General features: G+C 36.6%; 1 protein-coding gene across 1 annotated transcript in view; it reads left to right on the plus strand.

Annotated features, from left to right (window-relative positions):
- Window positions 1–24,292, plus strand: part of LOC140150828 (uncharacterized) — an 80,150-nt gene that overhangs the window by 3,619 nt on the left and 52,239 nt on the right. The window contains exons 2-10 of the mRNA XM_072172968.1: window positions 8,794–8,897; window positions 9,317–9,472; window positions 12,197–12,305; window positions 14,259–14,444; window positions 14,859–15,032; window positions 20,051–20,236; window positions 20,524–20,676; window positions 22,247–22,432; window positions 23,749–23,901. Of these exons, the coding sequence (XP_072029069.1) occupies window positions 8,794–8,897; window positions 9,317–9,472; window positions 12,197–12,305; window positions 14,259–14,444; window positions 14,859–15,032; window positions 20,051–20,236; window positions 20,524–20,676; window positions 22,247–22,432; window positions 23,749–23,901 (1,407 nt within the window). The remainder of the gene's footprint in view (window positions 1–8,793; window positions 8,898–9,316; window positions 9,473–12,196; window positions 12,306–14,258; window positions 14,445–14,858; window positions 15,033–20,050; window positions 20,237–20,523; window positions 20,677–22,246; window positions 22,433–23,748; window positions 23,902–24,292) is intronic.

Consider the following 24,292-nt stretch of genomic DNA (forward strand, 5'->3'; position numbering starts at 1 on the left):
GAGGGCTTAAGAGACGCACCATTAGATTCTCGGGGTGGGGGTAGGAAGTTTTTGAAGAAAAAAAACTTCACCCACTACATGAGCAAAACAAAACCAACTTTCCCCACCAACACTAAAAAAACCAAAAAACTTTCCCCACCTAACTGTGTATAAATGCATGAAATTAAAAAAAAAACTTCGCCGCCTTCGGCACCGAAAAAAAATTCTTTCCCCGACCCCAACTTCCTACCCACCCTAAGTATCAAATGGTGCGTCCCTAATATTGACTTATATGTGGCTGGACGCGGCGAATGAGCCGTAAACTCGGCAAACTTCATTTCGAGCTACAGGTGAAAATATATGCAAATCTCGTATTTTGGCGAAGTTGAGATTTTTGCAGATTTGAAATGTTCAAGCTTTCTTCTAAACACATACAAAGTTTTATTTTAAAGAAATAAGTGGAAATATGAAATAATCTGCATTTTCTGAGGCCCATCTGATGAATGGTCATTATGCTTCCCTAACTTTGAACGCGTTTTTCTTGGTTTCGCGTTTTGATTCATGACAACCTATAACAAGCCATAACTTCGCTTCTGATTGTCATATGAAGTTCATTGAGGTGTCATTTTAATCCCTGAAACATGCTCTTTGCAAATATGTAAAAAAGTAAAAATGACCAGAGGGGGACTTTACGGCTTATTCGAGGTGTCCAGGCACATATATTATGGCCTTACTTATAGGTCTACTACTTCTAATAATATTAACTCACTCACTCACTCACACCCCCACTCACTCACTCACTCACTCAATCACTCACTCACTCAATCACTCAATCACTCACTCAATCAGTCACTCACTCATTCAATCACTCACTCCCAAACTCACGCATTCAATCACTCATTTACTAAATCACCTAGTCACTTACCTACTTTCTTATTTACTTTACTCATTCGCTCGCTTACTTATTAACAAGCGGGATACCGGGGCCCCCGTGGAAGCTATCACTAAACCCGGAAAAATCAGGCGACACTATACCGATCACCGACATACCGTTTTATAGTTTGATACCACACCAAATTGCTAGTTTATCTTCTGTCCCCCCACACACACACCCCACCCCACCCCACCCACACCCGCACTCTCAATAACATTAACATTATAACATGGATCTTGATCATTAACAACAAACTGGCGATTTTTGTCGTCTCCATATACCCTCATAATTCACCCGTTCCCTTGCGATTTTGATCGTCTTTGGAATCCCGTCCCATAGCCTTACCACCCCCATACCCGTAACCCGTCCCTGTCTTCCTCCTTTTCTTATTCCTCTTTTTCTTCTTCATCCCGTCACCCGTGCCGGGTAATATGATGGAATTTCCATAGTAGCCTAACTTTGTTATTCTGGTTTCGCCCGTTTTTGAAGCCAATTCTTTACCGATTTCAAACAAATGTAATTATGTTACTCCCTGTAATTTAAGCTTTCTTCTCCTGTTTGTTTAGTTATATCAAAATAGAAAAATCCTTTTAATGAATAAATAAATGAATGAATAAATAAATAAATGACATTTCCCTGATACTTTACTTACTTAATAACTACTGAATTATTTAACAATAAACTTATTAATAATGTACAGTGTGTCCCAAAAAAAAAGAGGCCCCTCATTGTGCCCTCTTTTTCGCCTATTTCTGAAAAGTTAATCAAATATATTTTGGTACATAAAGAAACCCTCAATTGTTAGCTTTAATAAACCAAAACAATTATTTCAATCGGCTCACAACTTTTGAAGATATGTCCTTTTAAAGACAAGTACCTGTTTTTCACTCTGTCCACGGATAGCAAACAGAGTGGTTGGGATGGGTCATGCTGTGGAGTGGCCTGCAAGATCACCAGACCTCACACCACTTGATTTCTTCATTTGTGGCAAAATCCAAGATCTTTGCAAACATATTACTACTATTTTCGCAAGTATCCGGCGCACAAGGTTGGTACGCAACACAATTGATGCAATGAGGACTAGGGCTGAAACCTGCATTCGTCAAGGAGGCAACCAGGTAGAGGGCAGAGCAGCACAGTAAACTCATTTCAAAAGAACCAAATACAAACTAAACAGCCCTTTTCAGGGCCACCTTTTATTCCAAAAAGAAAAATGACTTATGTTGTCAATAAAAAGAAAGCAAGAAAGTAAGAAACATAATAAAACAAAAAGGCATAAAATAACCGAGAAAAACATAAGTAATTGCAAGTATAGCAAAAGAAGTCCCATCCCACATCAATTTCGCCCAACTTAATGACACTTAACAAAATCCATAACCCATAAGCCCACCGGTAAAGCCCATTCCCTAAAATAAAGTTCTTAATTTATAAAGTTATCATTGAGGAATGTTTTATATTCATGCATGGTATATGCACTTTTCAATCTTGGAAGTAGCCAAACTTCCTCCATGGACAGAGTGAAAAACGGATTCATTACTTTAAAAGGGCATATCTTCAAAAGTTATGAGCCGATTGAAATAATTGTTTCGGTTTATTTAACCTAACGGGTAAAGGCTTCCTCATATACCCCTAACATGTAACATTTGTGACAGCTTCATCTACCTTTCTGTGAAACATAAAGTTCTCATTATGAATACGGTACTTTTAAAATTTATATAGCAATTAAATTTGACATTAATAGCCTGATAAAAAGTTATGTAATTCAGATATGAAAAATACGATTTTTATTTTGTAGCTTTTTTTTCATATCATAAAGATATGGCTATAATATAATGTAAATTCTTTGTATGTATACATACCACGCATACGGGATCATTGTAACATCGAAAAAAGACGAACGATATTACTTAAAACTAAAACAGAATTAAAATATACCCCGGAGGGGGTTCTCCCTGGTTGAAGGTAGACGGGGATGTGCCACGGTTTTGGGGTACCTTTTCAGCAATTTTGGTATATCGATGGGTGGGTTTTCAGTGGAGACCAATGCGCCCAATTGGGCGCATTGAGGCAAAAGTGCCCCTAAAAGCGCCCAATTAGGGCAAATTTGGGTGCTTTTGGGTGTTTTTTGTGAAAAATAATTGGTATACTGATGGGTGGCAAAAACAGCAAAAAGTAGGTAAAGAGAAAGTCAGCATCCGAAAGTCTGCGTGGCACATCCCCGTAATTTTTTTTCGAGGAGCCCCCCCCCGGAAACATACCCTTTGAAAGCTTTTGAAGATCAACATTCATTAAGTTTAGGCCGACGTGGTTTTGTTATATTAATATGTATCACCTTTTGAATTTAGTAATATTTGCAATAATCAAAATACAGGAAAATACATGTACAGATAATAAAACCCAGATCAGTATGTAAAGTGTAAATTAAACAGACATTGCTAAGATGATGAATTTAAGTTAAATGTCATGGTAACAATGCCCTATTATATTTATTATTTCAACGGTTATCAGACATGCAAACACACCACTCTAAATTGCCCACGGCATTTTGTTGGTTTCAGATTTATTATCAAACGTTAGTCAGGTGTGGAAATCGTGAACCATAAATCACTCAAATTAATTTGGCGTAATGTATATTTTTGTTACCAATCCACTGACATGTCAACAATACTAAAAATAAATATTGGTAATAGGAATGCAAAAGTTAACATTTTATGTCACGTTCCTACAAAACCGAGAATATGTTGGCAGACCTAATTTTAAGGGATGGGGTATGAACGTTTGGACAGTATTTATTGTGGGACATTAGAGCACATCAGACATATCGAATTGCATTCTGAATACGAAGAATGTCCTTCTGATATCAAATAATTTTGATTTTTTAAATTCGCAATGTAATACACATTTTATGGCAAATCATTAAAAATTGATATTTTTGATATTTAACAGTACTTGAAGTAAACTTTATAAATCTGATAATTTATACTTAAAGTGTATGTAGGTACTAGGTGGGATGAAAAGCCGACGATCAATTGAAAATTTTGACCTTTCGTATTGAAGATATGGATTTTTTCCAAAAACACACAAAAAAAATAGGTCTTTTTGGGAAAAAATCCATATCTTCAATATAAAAGGTCAAAATTTTCAATTGATCGTCGGCTTTTCCTCCCAGTTACACACACTTTAAGAACATATCATTGAAAAATATCAAATTTTAATAATTTGTCATAAAATTTGTATTATATCGTGAATTTCAAAAATTATTTGATATCAGAAAGACATGCTTCGTATTCAGAATGCAATTCGATACGTCTGAGGTGCTCTCATGTCCCACAAAAAATACTGTCGAAACGCCATAAACGCTCATTCTAGATCCCTTAAGATGACGATAAATAGCCTGGGGGGGCTGGAAAATTTGATTTCGCTATGTCAAAACTTTTTGACCCCCTCTATCTGTATGTTAAACTTTTAGAACCCCCCTCTTTATGGACTGAAAACTTTTTTGACCCCCCTTTTGTATACACCCAAACTTTTTAACCCCCCCCCACACCCCACCCCCACACATAATGAAGGTATATCCTTAAAATACTCTGCTCTTGTTTCCACTATAGGTACTTAGTAATGCTTTATTTTACTAGTGGATAAAACTTATTTACAAATGCAGTTTCAACTTTGTTTCAAATTAAAAAAATCAGATCTGCAGTACACTTATCAGTGTCACTCTTACAGGCCTTTAATATGTCTATAATAGGCCTAAATTGTCCATAAGTTCATGACATCATAGAATATAAATAAATTGCTTTCAAATCAGGTCTCAAAAGTTATTGCACGGATGTATCAGGAGCGTAGCCAGCTTTCTTGGTGTGTGTGTGTGGGGGGGGCAAAAAAAATTTCAATTGCAGTTGCTTTACATACGTATACCGGTTTTGTTTTTAGAGTACATATCTTCGAGCTTCAAAAAAGGCTTTACTGGATGATGTGCGCGCAAAAATTTTGTATTTTACACTATTTTCGCCCATGATCGGGATGAAAAGGGCTTTAATAGTGACAATATGCGCAACATTTTGGATTTTACTTTTTTGACCCCCTTTATGGGTGTCAAAACTTTCTTGACCCCCCTTTTGGCATGTCAAAAACTTTTTTGACCCCCCTTTTGGAAGGTCAAAACTTGTTTGACCCCCTCAGAATTTCCCAGCCCCCAAGGTATTTATGAACGTTCCCCTATACCATAAAAAAGTGATGGTCAATTTTTTGAAATTATTATGTGACCGTCCACCACAAATCAGCCGTAAACTTGGCCCGGTCAATTTTGTTTTATTCGTGTTTAGAAAATATTACATCACTAGGCGGTTACCCGTATTTGGCGGTTCTCGGCTGGGCGCGATTACCTGGCTGATGGTGACAGTACCCACCAAGTTTCATGCCCATCCAAACATTTTTACTTATTTGACCTCATATGACCCCTGGTGACCCTTAAATGACCTTCCCAAAATTTGGCTCGAAATGGTGAGTGTACCCACCAAGTTTCATGCCCATACGACAGTATTTACTAATTTGACCTCAGCTGACCCCTGGATGACCTCGGATGACCCCGAAATGACCTTCCACAAATTTGGCTCTAAATGTTGACTGTACCCATAGAGGTCCTGCATGAAATTATCGATTGGCTCCAAACAAAGGATTTGAGCCGGTGTCCTTCACCGTAGTTATGGCGGAGTGCAGTCCATTCAATCAAATGTTGTCATCAACCTATTTGATCGTAGTGCAGGGTTATGTGTGTGAGACGAACTGTCACGGTAGATTGCAATCATGCTTTTGTTGAATGCATTTGAGTAGTCGGGATGATACGTCACATGCAAGGCCTCTATACGACAGTTTTTAGTAATTTGACCTCAGATAACCCCTGGATGACCATAAAATGACCTTCCAAAAATTTGATTCTAAATATTGACTGTACCCACCAAGTTTCATGCCCATACGACAATTTTAAGTCATTTGACCTCAGATGACCCCTGGGTGACCCCAGATGACCCTCTAAATGTTTACTGTACACACCAAGTTTCATACCCATACGACAGTTTTTGCTAATTTGACCTCAGATGACCCCTAGATGACCTTGTTTGACCCACTAACCAATACAAATTTGTTCTGTATGGGGTCAAGCTGCACCCACCCACCAAGTTTGAGGAACGTGCGACCCCTAGTCTCCGAGAAAATAGGCGGACAGACAGTGTGATTATCAATGGTGATGTGAAAATCTGGATAACTGCGGTTACTGAACCTATTTTTAAAAATCATATAATTACTTTTGTTAACATTAAGAGATAACTTATTCGCCTTGAACCAAGTAGAAATATTCGCAAGATCGAAATTAACATTATTAATTGAGTCAAATCATTGTGAGATACCAAAATATTAGTATCATCGGCATATAAAATAAAACGAGAATGTTTACCAACAGACATTAAATCATTTATATAAATAATGAACATTAAAGGCCCTGAAATTGAGCCTTGAGGAACCCCGCAACAGATATTTAATAAAGACGAATTATGATGATTATAAGTAACAAATTGAGATCTAGTGAGATCCTGAACTACTCGAAGGCTACACCACGAATACCGTAATTAGAAAGCTTGGAAAGAAGAATATCATGGTTGATGATGTCAAAAGCCTTCGAGAGGTCCAGGAATAACCCAATAGTATGCTTTCTCCTATCTAGATCGGAAATAATATTATCATATGCTTGAAGAATGGCCATTTCTGATGAAAAATTAGGACGGAAACCAAATTGATTTTTATGAAGTAAATCAAAGCGAAATTATGAATTATATGGTGGTTTTTTGTGGACTGTCATGAAACATGATGGATGTTTATATTGCGTGATCGTAAAAATGCCTTTCACGGTGTCCCAAACTTATTACAAGACCTCTTCTACATTGAGGTTGGCTTTCCCTTTTAAATGGAATTTTTGCTATATTTCTATTGTTACCAGAAAAGTAATTTATTTCTTATAAAAATACACATAATCACAACAAACAGCATGTGGGCATTCCGCCCGCTCTTTATCATGGAGAATATACGGACATGCGTATACACCAGGCACAAAAAGAAACTCGTCAGTTACATTCATCCTTGCTGCTCAACAAACTGATAATTTTGGATTATTCAGAAATATGTATTTTGTTAATTGGACTCTGCTTTCTCATTTGACACCCTGTTCGTAAATATCGAGCAAGAATTGACCCAGATATGTGCCTCGAAACCCTCAAACCCCAAAATGAAAAATTTAACGATTCAATTGTGCCTATTACATTTCGTGCTTTATTGATTGGCCTGTGGTGCAACGGTACATTCCCATTGAAAATCGCTGAAATTGCAACTTTTGATTTTGGGGTTTGAGGCTTTGGAGGCGCATATCTTGGCCAATTCTTGTTCGATTTTCACGATCAGGGTGTCAAATGAGAAAGCAAAGTCCAATGAACAAAACTTATATTTCAGAATAATCCAATTCAAGCAAATAAATATCTGGATTTCAAAGAGTGCTGTCTGAAAACGACTGGAATTCCGAACTCCTCTATAGGGGGTGTGCATTTATTTTCTGGAATAGCCCATTGTATTCTTGTATTTTCAATGGGACGATTATTTAGTGTTGTGCCCTCACAACTCCTAACCAATTCCTCGGAGCGATACACTAAATCCTTCTGCATTTGGTGTGCACTTGATAATAGTTCCAGTAAAATAGACTTATAGGCCTACTGAAATGAAAGTGGTTTTCCAAGTATGTGTTTGGATGCGAGCCGTTAGACCAATAGGCCTATAAAATAAACGCCCGACGTAGCAATCTTGTCTTCTAACTTTGCGTCTCGACTCTCGTGGAAATAAATATGATTATAGGCAGGTCCATCCCAGGAAAAACCTAACACTTTTCCTTACCAGAACCCCGGGGGATTACTCAAATATGACAGTGTACGCATGCGTGACCAAATTTTTTTCAAACACCCCCTAAACGAGTTTTACCCTACCAGCAAATTTAGCCCCTTAATAAGGTAATTTAATATAGAATTTACCCCCTAATGAGTTTATGGCTAGTAAAAAATGCAACAAACGTACACTTTTTGGACTCGTAAAAGTTTGAATACCTACCCTAAACAAGTTGTTCAGATTTAGAAAACTTAAAAAAAAGAATGCGTACAGACCATTTATGTGAGTGCCCCCCGGGCCAGAAACATACTTGATACATATTGCTCGGGTTATAAAAAAAAGCCCACGGGCCACCTCGATTTTTTTTCAGAATCCAAGATGGCGGCCAATGTCCCATTAAAATCCTTAATAACTCATGTTTACAGTCTTAGAATGTTATGGAACTATTTTATTTTACCTTCAAATTATATGCAGATATCGTTTAACAAATGTACACATCAAAAAATTGGTAAACCGACTAACCATGTGACCCAAAATGACCAAACTCTATATGACTACCTAATGACATAATGAATCCATGTGTCATTATGGTCATAACTTCTAAAACTTCAAAGGTGCTTGTATGTAATGTTAATTGAAGCATGATGATCAAAATAGATCTAGGGGCCACTGCAAAAGTGTACTTGAGTCCAAAATGGCGGCCAAATTCGCAAACGGGTCAATCCATGCTAATTTGATACTTACCGAGTGTAGACTCAACATCTTGGATCTTGTTCTATATTGAGTACCGTTGTGCTCCTCAAGGTGAGGTCACAACAACAAAAATCAAATTCCCTTTTTTGTCCCAAAAATTTTGCGACCTTACGCATACCAGAATAGTATTCTCCAATGTGAACTCAGCCTAACATGTATGTGAAAACTACAACAGCATATATAATTTAAAAAAATCTATTTTGCAGGGCTATGTCAAAATATTCCGTACGTTCATTGTGTTGGGGACAATCCAACGCTTTCATGCAGGCTGCCTGCTGCACAAAATGCTGATAATTTTGACGAAATAGAGGTGAGTTAAAAACGTGTCTGTTCTTTTATGCTGTTTTATCGCTAACATTAACCCTAAGCAGCCTGAGAACTACAAAATCGTGAAACCGTTTTTAGAACGATCAGTTGGTCAGCATAGATATACTGCTTAATTGCAAGTGTTTATGTGTAACTTAAGGGGTCTGACTGACCCCTCATAGTCTTAGATAAAAAGGGCCTCGTCGTTTTCTTGGCAGATGCTGAATAATTATTAATAGCAATATCAATTTGACGTGAAAACTGCTGTATTTTGTCAACTGAGCAAAAAAGAAATTAAATAAAAAAATAAACACCATTTTCCCTCCTCACTTTTCCAAACAGGTGGGGAGGTGAAACCGGGCGTGAAACTAATTTTTAATTTTATGTGGCCATTATATCAAAAGATTTTATGCCATTTTGCAGATATATAAACAAGTTAGCGGTGGGGATGTTACTACAGCACAATTGATGGCAACTAAGATGACGGGTGATATGAACCCTACTATAGTATCGCCATTCGACGACACAAACAAATTTAATATTGCAATTGACTTGAATCGTAAAAGTGCAACTATAGCGGTAAGACTGACCTACAGGTTTATCTTTCAGGCTTATGAAAGTCAATTCCTATAGTTTCCCGTTACATAATTTTGTATGACTGTGTAGGTGACCATTTCAATATTCGTTATTTTATACCATTTCATTATTGCATCTGTTACAGGTGTAACTGTAAACCAATAACTACCCAGCAAACACAAAACGTTTTCGACATCATTCGCAAAAGGTTATAAAAGGTTGTCAGAAAACGTTTAAATGTAGGGTTATATAATGGGTACATTAATGGTATAAAACGTTTTCATAACATTAAAAAACATTTGTTGGTAATTTACTGCACAACAAACACCAATGTTTTACAGAAAACATTTAAATGTCGGGTTATATAAAGGGTATAAAAACGTTTTAATAACATTCCAAAAACATTTTTGAAAACTTGGTACAAATCATTCTAAACAGAATGCTATTTTGAGGTTGAAAAAATATTTTGCAAAATGTTTGCCCAAAATATTTACAATAACGTTTTAAAAATGTTTTTACGACCTTTATATAACCCGACATTTAAAATATGTTATTAAAACGTTTTGTAAAATACATTTTAAGAACATTTCTGTATATGCTGGGTGCAAATATTTTAACATAATGTTATTTAAGTGTTGACAAAATATTTGGCAAAAAATGTTTGCAAAAATAGTTTACAATGACATTTCGAAAACATTTTAAAAATATTGTTGTAGTGTGTTTTCATACAAAACGTTTTAAAACGATTTCATGACCTTTATATAACCCGACATTTTAATGTTATTAAAACGTTTTTACCTAAACCAAAACCCAAAATATAACTTATTTAAAACATTTTAAAAACGTTTCTGTGTTTGCTGGGATACCCATAAATTACAATTTGTAGTTTACAGATGTAGTTTACAACCACATGAAGGTGATTGTACAACTATAATATCAAATGTTTCACAATATTTTTTTTATGGGATGAGATCAGAGCAGATCAAAAAGTGCGGGATAGAGAAGTGAGTAGGAATTCATTATTAATTCATTATTAACCATATACCATGCTCCTACTGCAAAGAAAATCACTGCAAATTAACAGAAAGAGATTTATAATATATTTTAAAACCACAATTATTTATTTGTATGTTAAAGTTTGTTAGAAATCAACATTTTATTCAAAATAATGAAATATTTGGCCAGCAAATTGTTTTGAGCGGAGTAGGGTAACGGGAAACTGGGAGTCGACTTTCATTAGCCTTATGTCATGTTAATATTATGTTATTATTAAAAGGGAATTTTGTGATCCACAGCCTCATCCCCCACATTTTTTTTTAAAAAGTTGAGATTTTTATACAACTGGAAACCTCTGGCTACATAATATTTATGTACCAAAATTTTCTTGCAGATTAATTCGTTTAGCAAAAATATCGTCAAATTTGAATTTCGTTCTGGTATACCAGAACTAAATACATAATCATGCATAACTCACCAACGCAAAATCGGAAACAACTGAAATTTTGGGAATAAGCTTTTTTCGTGGATATCTGTTGAAAAATGTCATAAAAAGAGGATGCCAGGATCACGAAATCCGCCTTTAAATGAATTCATATGTTACGTTCTTCTTCAGACTTAAGCCTGCAATAAATGTTAATATACGGTAGGCCTACACCACTGTACGGCATGCCCATGCAAAATTGAGTTTCTGTTGCTAAATTAATAAAATAACGCTAATTTAGCGCACATTCGACCTCCTGTGACTAAATGGGCGGCTATACAATTTTTAGATGCTGAATGCCGCATGAAGCACAATCGTTGATGGACTCTCATGCGGTATAAACGGGCGCTGGGCGCAAGAGGTATGGAACATGGCAACCTCTTATGTTGATTATACGTATAACTTACTATAAGTATGCTACTATAACTTACTATAAGTATACTACAACTTACTATAAGTATAACTTACTATATGTATACTATAAGTATGCTACTGAAATGGTGTACGAAATCAGGCTATAGCCGAATATATGCATGGCGTATGGTGATGTGAATGTTAAAATACTCTCTAAATGTAAAAGAGTGAAAAAATCACTCCCCAAAAGAGTGATTCACTTATAGAACCACTCAAAAAAAGAGTGAAATGTGCTTTTTAACTTTAAAACCATTCCAGAAAGAGTAAAAACCACTCTTAAAGAGCGAATTGCAGCTCGTTCAAGGAGTTAAATGAAGGACAACACGTTTTTAGAGTTGTTCTTCATTTAATTCTTGAAAGTTAGTCTAAAAGAGTGAATTTTAAAAATTCACTCTTTTAGACTGGCTTTAACTCTTAAAAAAAGAGTGGTTTTAAAGTTTAAAAAAAACACATATCACCCTTTTTTGAGTGGTGGATTTATGAGTGAATCACTCTTTTGAGGGAGTGAGTTATTCACTCTTTTACATTTAGAGAGTAGTCAACTTTAATACGCAAGTTGTGTTGTGCATAATGGTTTTGTGTGTTTTGAGCTTTTTGCTGTCTGCATGTTTGTGTATTGAAATGACTTTATTGATTTTTTATTGTTGATTGTTTGTATTGTTGATTTTGCCAAATAAAAACAAACAAATAACGGTCTCTTATGCATGTAATAATAATGTACATAATCTTTAAAATGTATCATGTATTATGTTATGTTATGTTATGTTATGTTATGTTATGTGTTATGTTATTATGTTATGTTATGTTACATTTAATTTTGTATATTCACTTAGATTATTTCCGTAGACAATTCAGACGACGCGCTTTATTGGTGTGTGTTTCAAGGAGGAGCCGTCCAGGATACATCCGTGAACGACGAGTTGGTATTAATTGTTTTACAAGGTACTGTATAACATGTACACAAACAATCAAGCGGGGAAAATCTGCTAGAAAATGGGCGATAAAATTACAAATGTTGCGAGAGGACGCTTAATGGTTTTGTGGTCCACATAGGCCAAGCCTTCTCAACTAGTTTATTTGAGCGGGTACGGTGCAGTGATGATGCTTTATCGGGGGTCCATGGGGCAGCGCCCCCGGAAGCTCCTGGATTTTAAGGTTTTTAAAGCCCAGATTGAGTATTTTCACCACTTTTTGTTCAAGAATTATGTGAAAAAAATATTAAAATTACCGTGCGCCACTTCGTGCGTCACTTCGACTGCCCCAAGCGCCACAAGTGGCGCGCGCGCCGCCAGTTGAGAAGGCCTGACATAGGCGGATCGGATACAAAATCACAAATTTCTAGTAACGAATTTGTTAAAATGCTCAGACAAGTCCCTATGCAATGCATATACCGGACAAAAGTTCCATTGCCAAATCGTTCTGCTGACTAGATCTAATAATCAACCCAAACCACGGACCCTCCGAATCTATCCATCCACTTCCCTACTAACCGATCCTGTGTCAGGCGGGCTTTCCACATTTCATATCCGTGCTCTCAATGTCTTACTCTTTGTGTAAGCGATGTATATGCCCCGACCAATCAATGCAACTATCAGCAGTGCGGCAATATTTGAAGAGGATTTTCGGGATAACATAGAGCTAACTTGCAGGACGTGTGCAACTTGATAATACTTTTTCTGTGTGTAAATTTCATTTCAAAACTAAATTTGGCCAACAACATTTTCGTAAAGAAGAAAATTGTTACTGTTAACCCCATTGTAACATTTATAACTGCATGTCCATTCCTGCATCAATGTTTCCAATAAACTGTGCCTCATGCCTGGAAGTATTTTTATGGTCTATCTTGCGTCACAGTGATCTTGCGTATTAAAGGTTGAAGTGAAGTATTGATTTATTTTTCCACATTAATGTTCATTGTCTACAGACCTATACAGTACAGAGTCATTAAAAAAATATTTTTCCGATCGACCGACCACCCCAAATATCCCACTGGAGGGCAGCAAACAATTGTTTTAGCCTAATTGACACCAAAGTCATCGTACATAGGTGGACAATTATTTGGAAGGAATATTCCAATGAAATTCAAACAGTCGTGGTGGGCAGTGGGCTGCTGTAAATGCTCGTGGTCAATAAAAGTAGTAGGTCTGTCAGTTAGAGAAGATTTTTTCTGGTACAATGCAGCGGTGTGTGGGTGTCAGTGGTGGCATCCATTTGTGGAGCATAGACGTAGCGCCCGTGGGGATGGGGGAATGACCCCCCCCCCCATATTTTGATAAGGGGTGGGCCATACAATCATCCCTGGTCCAATGTTGACGCCTGTATGTGGGTTTCTGACCAAAGTGACCTCATATTTGGTCATTTTAGCCTAAAAAGTGCCATTGTTGTGCTCTTCGGGCGAATTTGTTCCACTTTTGCGCCATATTTCGCCATTTTGCGCGCATTTATACCATACTGGATTCAGTATTTTTCAAGATTTTTTTCCAGCTCAATCCTCCAATTCAAAAAGAAATCTACTCCACTGTAATGTTGAGTGATAGGGGCGGTTACGCGGTTTTTAAAATCTGAATATTTAGAAGCGGATTTTGGAGGAAACTGTCGGAACCGGGGTTCACGGGACGTTAGCGTTTTGTGGTAATCATGGTAGTAGGCCTATGTATTGCTCCATTACCCAATGACGGAACTGAGACTAACCCGGTACCAAAATGACAGGACAAATGCACGCAAAAGGCGTAAAATGTGTAATTTTAATGCTAAAATGGGTCGAGAGAAAAGGACAGCTGTAGCCTAAAACAGCCACGTCAAAAGGAATATGCACACCACACACATTTTGGTCAACAGTGTCCCTGTAAAATCCTGTAATAACCTACCGTAAATCGCTTAATCTCACATTTACAGAAGTCGGGAATTCGATTACCTTAAAAAACGAAGAAACAGGTGACACGACAACCACGGATGCCGGGGAGTCGACAAACTTGTTATCTGATGATAATAATGCTCAGTTTACGTGCGTTGTGATGGACGGCGAGAAACAAGCTACGATCGAATGGTTAAGAAACGGCGTGCCTATCACTGATGGTGCAGGTGCGTAGTAGTAGGCCTACGTGTTTTGTGAAAGTGTTATTTATTTTTAAAAGAAAGTGTGACAGAGATTGACATAGACACAGAGTTGCAGAACTTGTTGTGCAACCACTGTCGTTGATGATGTTCAGTGGATGTTGATGCGTGATGATGATGATTATGATAAGGACGACGATAATTACGGTAATATGATATGATAATGACCATAATTATGGTGATGATGATGATGAATATGATGATGATGATGATAGTGGTAATGATAATATTTTGATGTAGCCTACTTCGTTGGGTCGGTGCAAGAACGTCGTTACGTAAGTGACATTTTTGGCGAGATTGAGTTATTAATGGACAAAAATGACAAAAACGGAGATACCGCGTTCTTGCACCAACACCACGACTTATAATACAATTCAACAGATTTCGACATTAGTACATCTTCAGACGGTGACATTGCAGTGCCTTCATTTGAGACAACAAGCACATTGACGTTTTCTCCCACTAACGCCAATCAGAATGATGTGATAACATGTCAAGCCAGTGTTTGCAACTTGGCCCTATCTAATGATCGCAGTTTCACTTTAAATATCTTTGGTAAGTATCTTGGTTCGACATTGGTAAGATTACGAAGAAACTTTTTCCAAAAAGGCTTGGGATTTTGTTGGAGTGAAGCAGTTTTTTTGTCATTTTACATAATGTGGAATATTTTTTTCTTTATGTCAGCTTCAATGTAAGCCCCCCCCCCCCAATTGAAGTGATATTTTATGGTCACTTCAATTTGGTCTACCTATTGCGTCTTTGTAGATATATGTACAGATTTTTTCCATTTCTGCAACACCAAATTTTGGATTCATTTTCACTTTTTACAAATGGAAAAAGATATTTAAACAATTTGCTGAGCTGAGATATGAGGGTGGAGGTAGAACTTTTTGAATGACCCTCGTACAATCATATCGCCACAGGTTATGACAATCTTTGTACTGATATTAGATACTTAACAAAAGTATTGTTCTTACTGCTGATCAGTTTGGTGCATTAAATCTCAGACGACTCTGAGAATAACTGACATATCATTTGCGAACAAAATCCTTGCACAGATGATAATCTTCACAATCACAATAATATACTACGTTGCACTAAAAGTGCATTGCCTTCCACTTTGAAAATGTTGGCCATTTTTGATTGTTATCACAAAATAAAACGAACTTTGTAAATAATATTCACTACTACTTCTTATTGATTTTGTTAATTTGTGAGAGATTTATGAACAACCTGAGACAGTTTGATGGCCAGAACCAATGCCTTAAGGGAGTGTTCAGAAATACGGGGGGGGGGGTGGAAAATATTTTTAGCCCCCCCTTCTTTGTGAACCCAAAACTTTTTTGACCCCCTCTAAATGGACCAAAAACTTTTTGACCCCCTCATATAAGGTACAAAATTATTTTGACCGTAGCCATGTCATTGATATAAAGGATGTGGAATTGCGGAAATGTTTTGTCATTTTGTGAAACAGCTCATAAGCAGATCTCATACCACCAAATCAGAGTCCCATAGAGATATGTGCTAAATTTGCCTTAAGAAAACGTCATTTTTTCTTCACAGGAGCGACTCAGTTTTAAGCAACAGCTATGATGGTTGAAATCAGCCCTTGCCTGATCCCTCTGGCTGGGAAAAAATATAGTTTGACCGTCAATATTTTTACGACTGGCCCTCGAAGTCTACGATGTCCGGGAATTGCCTATTTGACAGGCAAAACCATGCCAGTGTTTCTGCTTAAAATCATTAAAAGTTATTCGATCTCTCCCATCTGTGGTACACTTGCAGGAATTAATCATGACCAATCCAAATTTGGCTAAAATTATGCAAATTTCTGCTCATTTTATAAAAATTGAGAATGCATGGGTTTTTCTGAGAAGTGAAATTAAGGGCGCACAACCATATAATTCTATTTGGTGGTGTGAAATCAGCATGTCTTATTTGTGCAACCCAGTATTAGCAAACCGTCAATTAATGATTGGAATCATTGGCGGCGGAAGCATTAAAAAAATTAGGGGGGGGGGGTAGGCCGTGGGACATGTATATTTTGTTCTGGTTTTACTGGGACCTTTTGTTGCGCGTGAAAAACTTCAATTGACTATTTTAGCCCCAAATGAAGGTGTGTATTGATATTTGATGTACCAGTGTGCGTGAAGCGCAAAATTGTGCACTTTTACCATATTTGCGCCCAAAACGGTGCTTTTCGTGCTAAAAACGAAGATTCATAGGGCAATTATTGCTTAATTTTTCTTCTATTAGGATTTTTAGGGGATGTCCTCCATTGAAAAAATTAGGGGGAACGTGTACCCCTGTTATCCGGCTTCCACCACCTATGATTGGAATAATACAGGGTGTCCCCCCAAAAAGAGAGCCCTCATTGGGCCCTCTTTTTCGCCTATTTATGAAAAGTTGATCAAATATATTTTGGTATGTAAAGAAACCTTTAATTGTTAGCTTTAATAAACCAAAACAATTATTTCAATCGGCTCACAACTTTTGAAGATATGCCCTTTTAAAGACAAGTACCCGTTTTCACTCTGTCCACGGATAGCAAACAGAGTGGTTGGGATGGGTCATGCTGTGGAGTGGCCTGCAAGATCACCAGACCTCACACCACTTGATTTCTTCATTTGCGGCAAAATCCAAGATCTTTGCAAACGTATTATTGCTACCCGGCGCACAAGGTTGGTACGCAACGCAATTGATGCAATGAGGACTAGGGCTGAAACCTGTATTCGTCAATGAAGCAACCAGGTAGAGGACAGAGCAGCACAGTAAACTCACTTCAAAAGAACCAAAGACAGACTAAACAGCCCTTTTCAGGGCTACCTTTTTTTTCCAAAAAGAGAAATGACTTATGTTGTCAATAAAAAGAAAGCAAGAAACAATAAAATAAGAAAGTAAGAAACATAATAAAACAAAAAGTCATAAAATAACCGAGAAAAACATAAGTAATTGCAAGTATAGCTAAAGAAGACCCATCCCCCATCAATTTCGCCCAAATTAATGACACTTAACAAAATCCATAAGCCCACCGGTAAAGCCTATTCCCTAAAATAAAGTTGTTATTTTATAAAGTTATCATCGAGGAATGGTTTATATTCATGCATGGTATAATCACTTTTCAATCTTTGAAGTAGCCAAACCTCCTCCGTGGACAGAGTGAAAAACAGATATATACATTTCTGTAAAAGGGCATTATCTTCAAAAGTTATGAGCCGATTGAAATAATTGTTTCGGTTTATTAAGGACTGGGGTATGAACGTTTGGACAGTATTTATTGTGGGATATTAGAGCACATCAGACATATCGAATTGCATTCTGAATACGAATAATGTCATTCTGATATCAAATAATTTTGATTTTTGAAATTCGCAATTTAATACACATTTTATGGCAAATCATTAAAATTGATATTTTTGATATTTAACAGTACTTGAAGTAAACTTTATAAATCTGATGATTTATACTTAAAGTGTATGTAGGTGGGATGAAAAGCCGACGACCAATTGAAAATTTTGACCTTTCGTATTGAAGATATGGATTTTTCCCCAAAACACCAAAAAAATTAGGCCTTTTGGGGAAAAAATCCATATCTTCAATATGAAAGGTCAAAATTTTCAATTGACCGTCGGCTTTTCCTCCTGCTACATACACTTTAAGAATATGTCATTAGATTTATATAATTTACTTCGAGGACTGTTATATATCAAAAATTTGAAAAATATCAAATTTTTATAATTTGTCATAAAATTTGTATTATATTGTGATTTTCAAAAATGAAAATTATTTGATATCAGAAAGACATGCTTCGTATTCAGAATGCAATTCGATAGGTCTGAGGTGCTCTCATGTCCCACAAAAAATACTGTCGAAACGCAATAAACGCTCATTTTAGATCCCTTAAAGCTAACGGGTAAAGGCGTCTTTACATACCAACATATACTTGATCAACTTTTCTGAAATAGGAAAAAGAGGGCGCAATGAGGGGCCTCTTTTTTTGACCCCACTATAACACAATGGTCAAAACAGTGATAATAATCTGTACTACATGATACATTGTTGTAAAATGAAAATAATAACAAAGATATTGCAGGTTTTTAGTGATTTTAAAGAGCAGACGACAAGGAACTGACACATAGCTCAAAATTAAGTTATAAATAAACCAGTTTTAATAACTATATATCTCTGACATGACAGTGGAGTATTGAACAATTTATCAAAATATATTAAGTACCTGGTCAAATACACTAATATATCTGTCATGTACGTTTGTTCTTGTTTTATTGGAACATTTGCGCAGGCAGCGCGCCAAATTTTTTAGGCTATTTTGTACTTTTTGTTGCTAAAGATTTTACACCCCTTCTATGTGCCAAATAACTTTTCAACCCCCCTGTTCACACACCCAAAACTTCTTAACCCCCTATAACTCCAAAAATTGTATGACCCCCTACATATGTTCCAGCCTCCCTACAAAGGTATTTCTAAACACTCAGTTATGGCTATCTGGACATCTATTGACAAACATGTATTGACGAAGGCTGTACCTACTCGGTTTTCCACAAAAATACAGCACTAATGTTTTTGGATTTAAAAAAAAAATCCAATTTGGCAAATGAAACATAGCCAAATCCAAATCGTTTAGTTAGATCTAACTGGTAATAAAAATAAAATTTAAATTTTTGACAAGTTTTGGAAATAAGGGCTAAAACATGCGTTTTATGGTGTTTTTTGTATGCTGCGACAATCAAGCCTAAAAACTTGTACTAAGACTTATTTCAAGCTATGCATTCTAAGTTTTCTGATATCTTTCACAACCACCTATCAAAATTAATATGATTAGTATAAAATAATATGATGAGCAAACTCATAACCTATGCTTTAAAGTTTGAATGCTTAGACTTATGTCAAGTCTGTAAATTATGGGACTGCAATTGATGCTTTAGGCCCATTTTCCCTTAAATTGGAAAAATATTGAAATTTGACTTTTATTGCCAGTTAGTATACATATATTGAATGTGTATGAGTGCAATGGTAAGAATATTTTCATGAGGTGAAATATGAAGTGTCCCATTCTATGAGGCGTTGCCGAGTTGAATGGAACAGTTCATATTTCACCCAATGCAAATATTAATTCTTTTCATAAAACATTCAATATTTGTTTTATATAACTCATATAAAAAAAAATTTTCTTCCACTTCATTTTATAAATCACCAGAAAAACAAAATAAATTAAAAAAATATTACAAACTGTATTTATTTTAGAAGCGACACCCATAACTGGCGAGTCGGGGTAGTCCCCGTGCGCATATACGATCACGTCTGTCAGCGATGCCATGGTAGCTGCGAGTGAGTCCAATGGAAAAAGGACTGTTGCACGGGCGCGGAGGGCAATAGTCGTTTTCTATAAATAGGAAGAATAATCAATAGTAATTGACCAATCAAATGATAAGAATCTTTGTATAAAACTAACTAAACTTTTATCCAACAAAATTAGACCTGTATTTTTTGGAATCAGAAATAGCGTATGAATTAATAATCCCTGATTAACTTATACTTCAAAACGACCTTTTCAGATAGAGGTACGATATCCTTGACAAACACACAGCCTAACCCAGACGATACAACAGGTGTTACTGGTACAACAACCAATGTCTCTCCGGGAGAATCAGCAACATTTACTTGCGAAGTTACGGATGCAAATCCTCAAGTGGCTATTACGTGGTATTGTAATGGTGTTCAAGTATTCGATAGCACAGCAGGTAAGATAGAGGAATAAACGTTGTACATCCTTTTTTTTTTATTACATCTGATGCACTCAGAAGTTTATGCGGATAATTTCTTAGAAAATATGACCGTGGAATTATTGCATTTACCTCTCTGGCTAAATGCAATAACTCCATGGTCTTGTGCGATTATTTTGACTAATGCACTTTGCTCAGTGAATTATCCTTATCGTCGGCTCGAGGCTCCTGAAACGTTACGAGCATGCACGAGAATTACTTCTCTGCAAAAGCAGGAATCAGCTTAACATTTCTCTTCTTTATAGGCATTGACATTACCGGTACCACTACACCCAGTACATTGGTATTCACCCCAGATACTAATGATGATGATAAAACAGTCGTATGTAGATCAACACAGACTAGACCCGGATTCCCTTCAGACACCCAAGAAGCTGGATTTGTTCTGGATGTTTTAGGTACGATATTAGAGGATATACCTCTCTTTTTACAGTTATTACGTTCTCTCGACAACTTTGATCTCATATTGAATGTGTTGTGTTTATAAATGAGGTGAAAAGATGTCTACTTGTCAAGGGTATTGTGCAGTTTATCAGCGTCTTAGAAGTGATATTGTGAACACGACATTAGAAATGACATTTGCTTGAGTCAATTGTTAGTTACTAGGGGTAGTAGTTGATGGTATAAGTTATTGCCAACGCTTAAGTCTAGAAGTTGATCAGAAAAGACGTTCTTACAAGTATTAGTAGTGTCATATGAAAAAAAAATACAGCTGATTAATTATGTCAACAATTGATCTGAAATTTGAATATGCACGGAGAACCGACTCATTTAAAGTATACAAAGATTTAAAGTTTAGCACTGATTTCCAGTTTTGCAACTGTTTACACCACACTATTAAGTCGATCTGTGAAAATAAATGACACCACAGAAAATAGGAGCTATATGAATCAGTCTCCTCACAGTCAAAATGCAGAACCTGTACTTTGATTTGAGGCAAATATATATGAAGCTCATGGATTTTAGGCTTTTTTAAAGTAAGAAGTCACCATTCTGAGGCTCTAATTATAGCATTTAATAACATCACTATAGCTCAAATTTTAAATTAAAAAAAAAACCGCGGGCCTTTTCTCTTATGTAATCATAACAAGTTTTATATCTACGGAGACCTAAAAGTATGAATATTCATGTTCCGTCCATGGAAAAAATAAAGTTGGTAGGCTATTTAGCTGTGTAAGTTAAACGGACGAGCCCCTCTGAAACATGTGACAATTTAGCTACTTTCCCATTGAAACCCCGAGGTTTTAGCCAAGATTTAGAATTTTGAATGAAAAACGTGGGTTTTTCGTACTTACAAAAAGTTTTGAAGTAAGGTTTTTGTTTTTAAATAGGCTTTTAAGGGGCTGTGCAATAATTATTTCCCGGGGGGTACAATTTTCGAACGGCCCGCCAAAAATCGCTTGCCCCCCCTCTCGGCCTGCCAAAAATCGCTTGCCCCCCCCCTCTCGACCCGCCAACAAATCTTTGCCCCCCTTTACACATGCCAAATTTTTGGGATCCCAATTTTCAAACCTTAAATGGTCTAGATATATGTTGCGAGCGCAGCGAGCAGGAAAATTTGCATATTAAAGCGTTTCCGTGCTGTTTTCATAAGCTTTTTAGAGCGTTTTATTTAAAAGGCGCCCCATGAATGTGTGCCAAAAATCGCTTGCCCCCTCTCGGCTCGCCAAAAATTGCTTGCCCCCTTTTCGGCTCGCCAAAATTTCTTGCCCCCCCAATTTTAACCTCCCCAGGGCTCATAATTATTGCACAGCCCCTAACTTTCATATCCCGAGCGTGGAGCATAAGTGTTTTGCACCGTAAACACACACTGACCAAACAGCTGAATTATCGTGTATAAGAAATGTGTAAACTAGTAATTAGGCAGATGCATGAAAGTTGTTCATATGTTCAAGAGTTGTAGTTTTCTGGAATCAGAAGTAGCGTATGAATCCCTGTTAACTTGACACTTCAAAACGACTTTTTCAGATAAGGGCACGATATCCTTGACAAACACACAGCCTAACCCAGACGACACAACAAGTGTTACTGGTGCAACAACCAATGTCTCTCCGGGAGAATCAGCAACATTTACTTGCGAAGTTACGGATGCAAATCCTCAAGTGGCTATTACGTGGTATTGTAATGGTGTTCAAGTATTCGATAGCACAGCAGGTAAGATAAAGGAATAAACCTTGTACATCCTGCATGTGTAAGTGGTGGCTTAAAGCCATATTATAACATTTGCCGAGGAGAACGCCATCAAAATGTTTTTTAAATTCTGGTTTTTACATGATTTTAATGTATTTTAGTCAATAAAGATACTCTGCAAAAATCAAGACTTTAGGTGCTGTAGTTTTGTCAAAATCCGAGATTTAGAATAAAACGATGGAACCAGCGTTTTATTATTAGGATGGAAATATTAGTCGAACACGTATGCACAGTACGTACACAGCGTATAGGATACCCCAAACACCCAGAGGATCGTACCGTATTACAACCGCGGTAGTAACATGCATGGGCGCTAATAGTAAATTCCAATTTTCTATGCTTTACCTTACTTGTTCGGCGCACAATTAAAAGGGGATATATCTGACAGTAAAAGCTAACATTTTATGCAAAATAAATACTAATCTATTTTTACAGAAATGTTATAATATGGCTTTAAATGTATGTAATTATGTCAAATCAAAACGGATCCAATTTGAGAACATTGCCGGAAAGTAATGGTCTGAAATCTATATAGCTATGGCAGTAAAACTTTATAAATTATACGATTCCATTGATGTGTGTTTTAATACAAGTAGATATCCAAATTCAAAGTTCAGATTACAGAACTATATGTTTGTTATAAATTCCCGTGAACATTGTAGTGGCTTTTTCTCACCTTCTCTGCATATTCGCTGTCGTAGTGTGACGTCAAATAACTCAAATTCGGTCGTTGTCATGTCAACTGGTTCATGCTCTCTGTGTTCGGAACGTACTTAACTATGATCAAAATGAACACTACATAAAGTAAATTGGTTGCTAACAGGTATGCAAACCAATCGTGAACCAGTTACTTAGGTATGGCGTATTAACTATAACTGCGATGAAGATAGCAATCGAGACCATTGATAAAGTTAACTTATGCAGTGATTGATTTCCTGACCTGACATCACTGAACTGACATCGTTTTGATTTAAGATATTTTTTCCTAAGTGTTCAAACTATATAGTACTAAAGTATCAATGCAGCAATTAATCACCTATTGTTTTATTATATCTGATGCACCGGATAATTACTTAGCAAATATGACCTTGGAATTATTGCATTTACCTCTCGAGCTAAATGCAATAACTCCACGATCTTGTGCGATTGTCTTGACTAATGCACTTTGCTCAGTGAATTATCCTTATCATCGTGTCGAGGCTCCTGAAACGCAACGAGCATGCGCTAGAATTGCTTTTCTGGAAAAACAGAAATCAGCTTAACATTTTTCTTCTTTATAGGCATTGACATTACCGGTACCACTACACCCAGTACATTGGTATTTACCCCAGATACTAATGATGATGATAAAACAGTCGTATGTAGATCAACACAGACTAGACCCGGATTCCCTTCAGACACCCAAGAAGCTGGATTTGTTCTGGATGTTTTAGGTACGATATTACTGGATATATCTGTCTTTTTTACAATTATTACGTTCTCTCGACAACTTGGATCTCATATTGAATGTGTTTATCAATGAGGTGAAAAGATGACTACTTGTCAAGGGCAGTAAATTAACCTGATAGGCCAGTGAAGATGGTCTTGTGCAGTTTATCAGCGTCTGAGAAGTAACCTTTGCCTGATGTGCTAGGGGCAGTAGTTGATGGTATGAGTTATTGTCAACGTTTTGGTCTAGACGATCCCTTAAATCATTATAATGACATTCAAAAAAATGATTAAAGAGGAAACACACGATCCAGACTAAAGTAAGTAAAGATGCCATGTCCAGCGCACCAGCTTTCAACGTGAAATGGAAATTCCTGAGTATTTCACAGTATTTCC

The sequence above is a fragment of the Amphiura filiformis genome, chromosome 4 (genome assembly GCF_039555335.1).
Source record: "Amphiura filiformis chromosome 4, Afil_fr2py, whole genome shotgun sequence".
NCBI lineage: Eukaryota > Metazoa > Echinodermata > Ophiuroidea > Amphilepidida > Amphiuridae > Amphiura > Amphiura filiformis.